Raw genomic sequence first — 12,195 nt, 5'->3', positions numbered from 1 at the left:
ATTTAAAACCAGAAACGTTGGGGTGCCTTGAGGACCGCGGTTGGAAACCTCTGGATTAGGTTCATCCAGCAAAATGGCTGCATGCAAAATATGTAACAGATTGCAACTTTCCACAAATAATATGTAGCAAAGTCTAGTTCTGTTTTTTTTTTAATTTATGAGGTTTTTGCAAAGGTCTGTTTTACACTCTTTATTAAGTAAGTAAGTAGACTGAAGTGAAATATTTCTGTTTATGTTTGGAGTATTACTAATGCCTCCTTGTTTGCCTTGTAGGAGGAGGAGTTCTATGTTTGCATCTATGCAGCCCGGGAGGGCGACTATGTACTCTTCCATCATGAAGGTGGTGTGGATGTCGGAGACGTGGATTCAAAGGCCCAGAAACTTCTGGTCGGTGTGGGGGAACACTTGACAGAGCAGGATGTTAAAACAAACCTGCTAATCCATGTAGCCCCAGATAAACAAGAGTGAGTAAAGGAAGGCAGCTGTGTGGCATTGTTATCTCATTGTGTTTAAACACATTTCCACACTTGTGTTAAGTTGTTGTTTAGCTCCTTAGAGCAAGTTAATTCTGGTAAAGATGATGCAGCCATTTTATGGGCTGAACAAAAGTACATGTAAAGGTGCATACACACGGTGCGATGTTTGCTTACGATTTTGACTATATAGTCAAAATCATAAGAAAAGTTAGCACATATTGCACCGTGTGTATACAGCTTGTGATACTGATGCACACTCGCGCGGGGTTGGTATTGCAAGGAAAAAAAAAGATTCTGCAGGCAAGGCAGTTTGACTAAATTGTGTACAATTTAGTTCCTAGTATAGTCAAAATTGTACATAGTCAAAATAGCACCGTGTGTATAGTCAATATCGATGGATCTGGGCTACGGGGACATCACAAAGTCAAAATCGCCATTTAGTCAAAATCTCACTGTGTATATGCACCTTAAGTGCAGCCTATACTTTACTGATGTCTGTTTCTAGTAATTTCATAGGTTGAATACTTTGTCAGCTTACCAAATGGCTGCATCTACTGTCCAATTGGCTCATGTTATGTAGCTGTAGCAAACCCATTCTTGCTTCCATTACTACAAGAGGCTTTAGGATAAGGTCACACTGCAGGATGGAATCGTTCTTTTCTTAATGGTGTAATGTAGCATTCATAGCAGCTTGCTCTTTTAAGGGCAAACACGCCACAACCTTGTACAGAAATCTTCAGTGTGGAGCCTTGTTATAGGGAAGGAGCATTTCTTATTCAAGAGCCATTCAGTGCTTAAGATTTCTGCCCTATTTTATCTGGAAAAGTAGAGTGTTTAGTCTCTGCTGTGTGATCAAATCCTTATCTAATTGGTTGCAATAGGCTGTAAGTCTTTGCTATAACTTGCACCATGTGATGACCATGAAGAGCAGCTTAGGCATTGCTCCTGCTTTGTTGGTGTTTTAGAACAATAGCTGTACTTATGCTCTGTTCTAGCTGCAGCTAAGAAAGCCATACTTTGTTTTCTTCTACGTTCTTGCCCAATTTCCTCTTTGGCTCTATAGATGCTGTCATCTGAAAAGCCTGGTAGTTTTATGCTGTTATTCCTCTTGTACTAATGGGTTTTCTCTTTAGGCTAAACATTAGCTTTGTGTACTTAGCAATGTATTATTTATCCTCTGCTGCTAGCATATATGTCTTGGTCCCCATGTTTTGTATGCTGTAGAAATGTATCTGCCGACGGAAAGATTCAAAAACAGACACACATAATGGTAATTAGAAGTGATGTTTACTTCACCACTGTCCATGATTTGTGAATGTGGGCTGACTCTCTACCTAATATTCCATTTAATAATTGTACATAGCAACCAAAACATATGATGAGGTATAATGAATCTAGTATCAGCTTGCCAGAATGGAAGGAATCTGGTACAAGCCAGTGTTAGTGCTGGCATAAGTGATGGGTAGTTGAGCAAGACCAGCTGTACACAGATATAACACATTCTATACGCAGATAGTATTAGTAGAAAGGTGAGATAACTGGTACAGACTACGATTATCGGGCAAGGGAAACCAGGCGCTGCTCTGTGTACATAGCCAAGTGCTTGCTCTGACTAGCCACAGAATAGAAGCTCATGGGGTAATTAGAAAGCATTGGGAGTAGTTTCTCAATGACTTCATAGAATAATTGTTTTGGCAGACAGACAAGCAAGGCAGTGGACCAATACAGTCCAGTATTTGAGACCCCTGACAGCATTGGTGATTATTGTTTTATTGAAATAACTGTGACTATGAGCCCATGTTGTCCTTGAAATTGTAAAGACTTGATCTAGAATGGACAACTCTGAACATACTTGATCTAGAATGGACAACTCTGAACATGTGAGGCCTTTGTTTATTATAATAATAATGATAATAATAATAATTTTTATTTATATAGTGCTCTTTCTCCAACAGGACTCAAGGCACTTTACAGATATCAAAAACAATGCACATAATACAGAGGATTTGAGTAATACAGCAATAGATCAGCACACAAAAAGCATAATCCTTGATTTGGTGTAGGCATTTTGGGTACTAACTTCCAAGGGTTGTGTATTCCATCCTCACAAGGTACCAGGTGCGGTAGCCATCTTGGGCGCACAGCGTAGGATTACCCAGGGTGGAATAGTCTACCCCTAGAAGAGATGACACAAAATGGGGGTGATTTCAGAGTCCTACAGTTCAAAGTAGGGTTCCATCAAAACCCCCAGGCCCATGTATTTTTCATCCCATCCACGAGTGTACCATATGGGGCAGCCATGTTGGGCGCACTTTGAAGGTTACACTATGGGAGGTGAACCATACAAGGGCCAAGTGCATAAATGGGAAAACTGACACTTATGTAGTAGTATGATGTACCCTGTATGTAGGGCGCAATGGCAGGGTGTGCAATCAGTGGAGGTAAACATTACAGGAAAAGCACACGGTGGGGTGGAAGAGAGGGTAAAAGAAAAACGGGGGGGGGGGGGGGATAAATAATAGCAGGTAACCAGGCAGACAGAAGGAAAATTGGGATAACATTATTTTGTTAAGATCATAGTGCGAGTGGGTATGAGAATGTGGGGAGCACACTCAGGACCAATGGAGATGTCTCTGCTGAGCCTGGTCCTGGTGCTCTCCCCACACAGTACCCTGCTCATCTTGAGGGTTTGGCCCAGGGGCAGACTTGATGTTCTCAGCCGGAGAGGTGGTAAGCCTGGTCCTGGAGTTACCATGGTAGAGGTGAAGAAAGGCCACATAATGATCCTGAGTTTTGTGGTTGTAATGCCGTCCTTCTGTTATACTGTTGGCTTGTTTGCCTTCTGTTTTCCTTCGGTATAACACTGCTATTGATTTACATGACATATCATTGTCTTAAGGCTTCCATAGTTAATTTAGTACATACAGTATGTATTTCTCTGACGTCCTAAGTGGATGCTGGGGACTCCGTCAGGACCATGGGGATTAGCGGCTCCGCAGGAGACAGGGCACAAAAGTAAAAGCTTTAGGATCAGGTGGTGTGCACTGGCTCCTCCCCCCATGACCCTCCTCCAAGCCTCAGTTAGATTTTTGTGCCCGGCCGAGAAGGGTGCAATCTAGGTGGCTCTCCTAAAGAGCTGCTTAGAGTAAAAGTTTGTAAGGTTTTTTATTTTCAGTGAGTCCTGCTGGCAACAGGCTCACTGCTACGAGGGACTTAGGGGAGAGAAGTGAACTCACCTGCGTGCAGGATGGATTGGCTTCTTAGGCTACTGGACACCATTAGCTCCAGAGGGAGTCGGAACACAGGTCTCACCCTGGGGTTCGTCCCGGAGCCGCGCCGCCGACCCCCCTTGCAGATGCCGAAAAGTGAAGAGGTCCAGAAACGGCGGCAGAAGACTCTTCAGTCTTCATAAGGTAGCGCACAGCACTGCAGCTGTGCGCCATTGTTGTCAGCACACTTCATAGCAGCGGTCACTGAGGGTGCAGGGCGCTGGGGGGGGGCGCCCTGGGCAGCAATGATAGTACCTTATTCTGGCTAAAAATACATCACATATAGCCCCTGGGGGCTATATGGATGTATTTAACCCCTGCCAGGTCTCAGAAAAACGGGAGAAGAAGCCCGCCGAAAAGGGGGCGGGGCCTATTCTCCTCAGCACACAGCGCCATTTTCCCTCACAGAAATGCTGGTGGGAAGGCTCCCAGGCTCTCCCCTGCACTGCACTACAGAAACAGGGTTAAAACAGAGAGGGGGGCACTTATTTGGCGATATGTATATATATATATTAAAATGCTATAAGGGAAAAACACTTATATAAAGGTTGTCCCTGTATAATTATAGCGTTTTTGGTGTGTGCTGGCAAACTCTCCCTCTGTCTCCCCAAAGGGCTAGTGGGGTCCTGTCCTCTATCAGAGCATTCCCTGTGTGTGTGCTGTGTGTCGGTACGTGTGTGTCGACATGTATGAGGACGATGTTGGTGAGGAGGCGGAGCAATTGCCTGAAATGGTGATGTCACTCTCTAGGGAGTCGACACCGGAATGGATGGCTTATTTAAGGAATTACGTGATAATGTCAACACGCTGCAAGGTCGGTTGACGACATGAGACGGCCGGCAAACAAATTAGTACCTGTCCAGGCGTCTCAAACACCGTCAGGGGCTGTAAAACGCTCATTTTCCTCAGTCGGTCGACACAGACACAGACACGGACACTGACTCCAGTGTCGACGGTGAAGAAACAAACGTATTTTCCTTTAGGGCCACACGTTACATGTTAAGGGCAATGAAGGAGGTGTTACATATTTCTGATACTACAAGTACCACAAGAAGGGTATTATGTGGGGTGTGAAAAAAAACTACCTGTAGTTTTTCCTGAATCAGATAAATTAAATGAAGTGTGTGATGATGCGTGGGTTTCCCCCGATAGAAAATTATTGGCGGTATACCCTTTCCCGCCAGAAGTTAGGGCGCGTTGGGAAACACCCTTTAGGGTGGATAAGGCGCTCACACGCTTATCAAAACAAGTGGCGGTACCGTCTCCAGATAGGGCCGCCCTCAAGGAGCCAGCTGAGAGGCTGGAAAATATCCTAAAAAGGTATATACACACATACTGGTGTTATACTGCGACCAGCGATCGCCTCAGCATGGATGTGCAGCGCTGGGGTGGCTTGGTCGGATTCCCTGACTGAAAATATTGATACCCTTGACAGGGACAGTATTTTATTGACTATAGAGCATTTAAAGGTTGCATTTTCTATATATGCGAGATGCACAGAGGGATATTTGCACTCTGGCATCAAGAGTAAGTGCGATGTCCATATCTGCCAGAAGATGTTTATGGACACGACAGTGGTCAGGTGATGCAGATTCCAAACGGCACATGGAAGTATTGCCGTATAAAGGGGAGGAGTTATTTGGGGTCGGTCCATCGGACCTGGTGGCCTCGGCAACAGCTGGAAAATCCACCTTTTTTACCCCAAATCACATCTCAGCAGAAAAAGACACCGTCTTTTCAGCCTCAGTCCTTTCGTCCCCATAAGGGCAAGCGGGCAAAAGGCCAGTCATATCTGCCCAGGGATAGAGGAAAGGGAAGAAGACTGCAGCAGGCAGCCCATTCCCAGGAACAGAAGCCCTCCACAGCTTCTGCCAAGTCCTCAGCATGACGCTGGGGCCGTACAAGCGGACTCAAGTGCGGTGGGGGGTCGTCTCGAGAGTTTCAGCGCGTAGTGGGCTCACTCGCAAGTGGACCCCTGGATCCTATAAGTAGTATCCCGGGGGTACAGACTGGAAATTCGAGACGTCTCCCCCTCGCAGGCTCCTGATGTCTGCTTTACCAACGTCTTCCTCCGACAGGGAGGCAGTATTGGAAACAATTCACAAGCTGTATTCCCAGCAGGTGATAATCAAAGTACCCCTCCTACAACAAGGAAAGGGGTATTATTCCACACTATATTGTGGTACTGAAGCCAGACGGCTCGGTGAGACCTATTCTAAATGGGAAATCTTTGAACACTTACATACAAAGGTTCAAATCAAGATGGAGTCACTCAGAGCAGTGATAGCGAACCAGGAAGAAGGGGACTATATGGTGTCCCTGGACATCAAGGATGCTTACCTCCATGTCCCAAATTGCCCTTCTCACCAAGGGTACCTCAGGTTCGTGGTACGGAACTGTCACTATCAGTTTCAGACGCTGCCGTTTGGATTGTCCACGGCACCCCGGGTCTTTACCAAAGTAATGGCCGAAATGATGATTCTTCTTCAAAGAAAAGGCGTCTTAATTATCCCTTACTTGGACGATCTCCTGATAAGGGCAAGGTCCAGAGAACAGTTGGAAGTCGGAGTAGCACTATCTCAAGTAGTTCTACGACAGCACGGGTGGATTCTAAATATCCAAAATCGCAGCCGTTTCCGACGACACGTCTGCTGTTCCTAGGGATGGTTCTGGACACAGTCCAGAAAAAGGTGTTTCTCCCGGAGGAGAAAGCCAGGGAGTTATCCGACCTAGTCAGGAACCTCCTAAGACCAGGCCAAGTGTCAGTGCATCAATGCACAAGGGTCCTGGGAAAGATGGTGGCTTCTTACGAAGCGATTCCATTCGGTAGATTCCACGCAAGAACTTTTCAGTGGGATCTGCTGGACAAATGGTCCGGATCGCATTTTCAGATGCATCAGCGGATAACCCTATCTCCAAGGACAAGGGTGTCTCTCCTGTGGTGGTTACAGAGTGCTCATCTTCTAGAGGGCCGCAGATTCGGCATTCAGGATTGGATGCTGGTGACCACGGAGGCCAGCCTGAGAGGCTGGGGAGCAGTCACACAGGAAAAAAATTTCCAGGGAGTGTGATCAAGTCTGGAGATTTTTCTCCACATAAATATACTGGAGCTAAGGGCAATTTACAATGCTCTAAGCTTAGCAAGACCTCTGCTTCAAGGTCAGCCGGTATTGATCCAGTGGGACAACATCACGGCAGTCGCCCACGTAAACAGACAGGGCGGCACAAGAAGCAGGAGGGCAATGGCAGAAACTGCAAGGATTTTTCGCTGGGCGGAAAATCATGTGATAGCACTGTCAGCAGTGTTCATTCCGGGAGTGGACAACTGGGAAGCAGACTTCCTCAGCAGGCACAACCTCCACCCGGGAGAGTGGGGACTTCATCGGGAAGTCTTCCACATGATTGTGAACCGTTGGAAAAGACCAAAGGTGGACATGATGGCGTCCCGCCTGAACAAAAAACTGGACAAGTATTGCGCCAGGTCAAAAGACCCTCAGGCAATAGCTGTGGACGTTCTGGTAACACCGTGGGTGTACCAGTCGGTGTATGTCTTCCCTCCTCTGCTTCTCATACCCAAGGTATTGAGAATTATAAGACGTAGAGGAGTAAGAACTATACTCGTGGCTCCGGATTGGCCAAGAAGGACTTGGTACCCGGAACTTCAAGAGATGCTCACAGAGGACTCATGGCCTCTGCCGCTAAGAAGGACTTGCTTCAGCAAGTACCATGTCTGTTCCAAGACTTACCGCGGCTGCGTTTGACGCCATGGCGGTTGAACGCCGGATCCTAAGGGAAAAAGGCATTCCGGAAGAGGTCATTCCTACCCTGGTCAAAGCCAGGAAGGAGGTGACCGCACAACATTATCACCACATGTGGCGAAAATATGTTGCGTGGTGTGAGGCCAGGAAGGCCCCATGAAGAAATTTCAACTCGGTCGTTTCCTGCATTTCCTGCAAACAGGAGTGTCTATGGGCCTCAAATTGGGGTCCATTAAGGTTCAAATTTCGGCCCTGTCGATTTTCTTCCAGAAAGAATTGGCTTCAGTTCCTGAAGTCCAGAAGTTTGTCAAGGGAGTACTGCATATACAACCCCCTTTTGTGCCTCCAGTGGCACTGTGGGATCTCAACGTAGTTCTGGGATTCCTAAAATCACATTGGTTTAAACCGCTCAAATCTGTGGATTTGAAATATCTCACAGGGAAAGTGACCATGCTGTTGGCCCTGGCCTCAGCCAGGCGAGTGTCAGAATTGGCGGCGTTTGTCTCAAAAAAGCCCATATCTGATTGTCCATTCGGACAGGGCAGAGCTGCGGACTCATCCCCAGTTTCTCCCTAAGGTGGTGTCAGTGTTTCACCCGAACCAGCTTATTGTGGTACCTGCGGCTACTAGGGACTTGGAGGACTCCAAGTTGCTAGATGTTGTCAGGGCCCTGAAAATATAGTTTCCAGGACGGCTGGAGTCAGGAAAACTGACTTGCTGTTATCCTGTATGCACCCAACAAACTGGGTGCTCTTGCTTCTAAGTAGACGATTGCTAGTTGGATGTGTAGTACAATTCAGCTTGCACATTCTGTGGCAGGCCTGCCACAGCCAAAATATGTAAATGCCCATTCCACAAGGAAGGTGGGCTCATCTTGGGCGGCTGCCCGAGGGGTCTCGGCTTTACAACTTTGCCGAGCTGATACTTGGTCAGGGGCACACCCTGACTGAGGAGGACCTGGAGTTCTCTCATTCGGTGCTGCAGAGTCATCCGCACTCTCCCGCCCGTTTGGGAGCTTTGGTATAATCCCCATGGTCCTGACGGAGTCCCCAGCATCCACTTAGGACGTCAGAGAAAATAAGAATTTACTTACCGATAATTCTATTTCTCGGAGTCCGTAGTGGATGCTGGGCGCCCATCCCAAGTGCGGATTGTCTGCAATACTTGTACATAGTTATTGTTACAAAAATCGGGTTATTATTGTTGTGAGACATCTTTTCAGAGGCTCCGCTGTTATCATGCTGTTAACTGGGTTCAGATCACAGGTTGTACAGTGTGATTGGTGTGGCTGGTATGAGTCTTACCCGGGATTCAAAATCCTTCCTTATTGTGTACGCTCGTCCGGGCACAGTATCCTAACTGAGGCTTGGAGGAGGGTCATGGGGGGAGGAGCCAGTGCACACCACCTGATCCTAAAGCTTTTACTTTTGTGCCCTGTCTCCTGCGGAGCCGCTAATCCCCATGGTCCTGACGGAGTCCCCAGCATCCACTACGGACTCCGAGAAATAGAATTATCGGTAAGTAAATTCTTATTTTTTCATATCGTTTGCACCTTTTTTAGTGAATGAAACAATCAATTGAATGTAGTCCATGTACGAATACACAAACACTGAACCTGAATGCACAATTTGCACTGAACAGCTGTAACAAATTAGTAACTGACTTCAGTTTTGTACTATAGACAGTAATGACAGTTTACATATGTTTAATGGACTGTTGAGGTGTTGCACACCTACTTTTGTTGTACTGCATCCATATTTACAGGTGTGTGCATGGAGTGGTGTGGGGAGGGGGTGCATTCAGGCACATGTCTCAACCCTTCTAAAGCGTGGAGAAGTTGCCCATAGCAACCAATACGTTTCTACCGATCACTCTATCATTTTATAGAATATATTTGATAAATGCTAGCTATTAGCTGATTAGTTGGAATGGGAAACTGTTCCACTCTTCAGAAGGTATGATGCATTTCCCTCTTTGTTGGTTAAGCCTGGGTGAAAAAAAGGCATATTTATTGGAGCTTAGATTTTAGATATTAGTGACTGCACAAACTTTTTCTTCCTTTCAAAAGACTTAATAATTTCTGATGGTAAGATGTAGCAGTAGTCCAACCTTGTCCCTATACTTATGAGATGCATTTTGCTGTTTCCTGTTTCACGTTTGTGGAGAGTTGCATTACGAAGTGCGCTTCAACCAATAACATCTGAATACCTACAGTGCAGCAAGTAGTAAGAGTAGTGCTTATGCCTCCTCACTTCCATGATTCATTTAACATACGTTAATCTAAGCTGTATTTTAGAAGAGCATCCGAAAAGTTCAAATGAATGAAGGTGTGGTCCTGATGTGATAGAAGATGGACTTTGATACAGTGTTTTACTGTCTGTAGAATGTGCTTTTTACAGAGTATACCCCAACATGCAAATATAGCTGCAGATTAATTGTTAAATTTGTGTTTCCAAAGACCTGGACACCTAAATGCATTTTAATGAAAGCAAAGGTTTAGCACAAATGTGTCTAAGAAAAATGTTGGTAAAAGACTCCTAAAGCAAACAATCATATCTGCATTAATTGTGTTACTTTCTCCAGATTGACCAAAGCTGTTTGCTAATAGCCAATGACCATCAATATAACTTCAGTTTTGACAAAATGCTTAATATTGTCTATAGGGTTCTTGCCAGCTTCATAACTGGATTAATCAACTTCTATGATGACCTGTTCTTTACTTACTTGGAGATCAACCCTTTAGGTAAGTCTCGACACGGTAGCTAACCTCCAGAGGTTGGTTTGATCACTGGGAAGTTTGTCTATTTTAGTGATTTTATTTTGTTTCCCCTTACATGTTCTCTGTCACTCTCCTTCAAGTTGTGACCAAGAATGGTGTGTATGTTTTGGATATGGCCGCTAAGATTGATGCTACTGCTGACTACCTTTGCAAAGCTAAATGGGGGGATGTGGAGTTTCCACCTCCTTTTGGAAGAGAAGCTTATCCAGAGGTAAGTGGCTCAGTTGCCAAAGATACATCTAGCCTCAATGCACCACGGAAGCGGAAGATGCATGGTGTGAGTGAGCTGACAGGTCCTGTGCAACGCCACTAAATATAAAAGTTTCTCATTTAAAATTAATTAGCCGTGTCTCCTGGTGCATACTTGTCATATTGCGTTGAGTTTGAGATACAGTTTCAGCAAAAAAAAAATAATAATAATAAAAAAAGACGCCTGGAGCTGGCAGAGTCTCACGGGACCTGGCATGTTAAGAGGGGAGGTTTGGTGTAACTGCAACAAAAATGTATGAGGACATAACTGTATGGCTACTTTCTGGCATTTGGAGAAATCTTGAATCTGTTGTATATCTGTGGGGGGGTATGCAGTTAGGTCCGTGGCAAAAAACCGGGACTTTTCGCTATTTTTAAAGTGAATAGGGATACGCCCTATTCAATAGCAGGGATGTTTTTTCGCCTAGGTGAAAAATTCGGCAAGAGCGAAAAAAATGTGGCTTGGCGAACACTCAAGTTTTCTCATATGTGCAGGGAAAACCGCTATCCTTTTTACTGCTTTTGAGGCATTTTTCGCCAATACTTATCAAAAAAAAAAAAAAAAAAAAGCTGGCAAGGCATTGGCGAAAATGCCTTAAAAACGGGCGATAACAGGCCGTAATTGAATAGGCAGGGGGGCTAAATCAATAGCTCAGAGATTACCGGACACAATTGCATACCCCCTTGCGTCTCTTGTGTTGTGGGAAAATTAGAATGTTTTATGTTATGTACTGCTTTTCACAGAGAGAGAAAATACTAACCAATCAGCTCACAATTGTAATTTTTCAAACACAGCCTGTAAAATGACAGTTAGTAGCTGATTGATTTGTACTTTCTCTTTATTTCTCTACAGCTTTTATAAAGCTGTATAAAAGTCCCTATTTATTTGGTTTTACTCATATTTTGTGAAATCTATTCTACAGTAAGTGGTACAACCTGCAGTCAGTGCAAATACATTTAGGGCAGCATGGCCCTACCTGTGTGGAGTTTGTATATTCTGCCCCGTGCTTATGTGGGTTTCCTCCCACAATCCAAAAATATATATTGTTAGGCTAATCGGCTCCAACATAATTTACCAATGTGTGTGTGCGCGCGCGCGTGTACATGAGGCATGGAATATGGATTGTAAACCCCACTGGGGTATGGACTGATGTGAATGGCCAAATGTTCTCTGTAAAGCCCTGCAGAATATGTACGCACTATATAAATTACTGGTAATAAATACTGTACATATAATTTATCCTACATTGGGACGAACAGCGCTGATGTCTGTTTGGCATCCTCTTGGGGCCTATACTGTGCCCCATATATATTTTAATACAGTTTTTTTTTGTCTTTGAGCTAGCCTTGATTCCATCTCTCTCCTTCAAACCACACATTCAGGGGCGATGTATTAACCTGGAGAAGGCATAAGGAAGTGACAAACCAGTGATATATGCAAGGTGATAAAGGCAGCAGCCAATCAGATCCTAACTGTTAATTTACATATTGGAGCTGATTGGCTAGTGCCTTTATCACCTTGCACATATCACTGGTTTATCACTTCCTTATGCCTTCTCCAGGTTAATACATCTGCCCCTCAGTACCTCTCGCAGTCCTGCCGTTTCCATCTCGGATATATTTCCTGGATCAGACCCTTTCTCACCCTTGATGCTACTAAGACC

At 45.0% G+C, this 12,195-nt stretch overlaps 1 protein-coding gene across 2 annotated transcripts in view; it reads left to right on the top strand.

The window, feature by feature from the left end:
• The window catches only part of ACLY (ATP citrate lyase), a 202,395-nt gene that overhangs the window by 64,549 nt on the left and 125,651 nt on the right, over nt 1-12,195 (top strand). For both annotated transcript variants that reach the window (XM_063959399.1, XM_063959400.1), the window contains exons 5-7: nt 274-464; nt 10,167-10,246; nt 10,363-10,493. In XM_063959399.1, the coding sequence (XP_063815469.1) occupies nt 274-464; nt 10,167-10,246; nt 10,363-10,493 (402 nt within the window). The remainder of the gene's footprint in view (nt 1-273; nt 465-10,166; nt 10,247-10,362; nt 10,494-12,195) is intronic.

The sequence above is a fragment of the Pseudophryne corroboree genome, chromosome 3, assembly GCF_028390025.1.
Source record: "Pseudophryne corroboree isolate aPseCor3 chromosome 3, aPseCor3.hap2, whole genome shotgun sequence".
Classification (NCBI taxonomy): Eukaryota; Metazoa; Chordata; class Amphibia; order Anura; family Myobatrachidae; genus Pseudophryne; species Pseudophryne corroboree.
The sequence above is the reverse complement of the archived record's forward strand: the minus strand, read 5'-3'. Positions and strand labels throughout refer to the sequence as shown.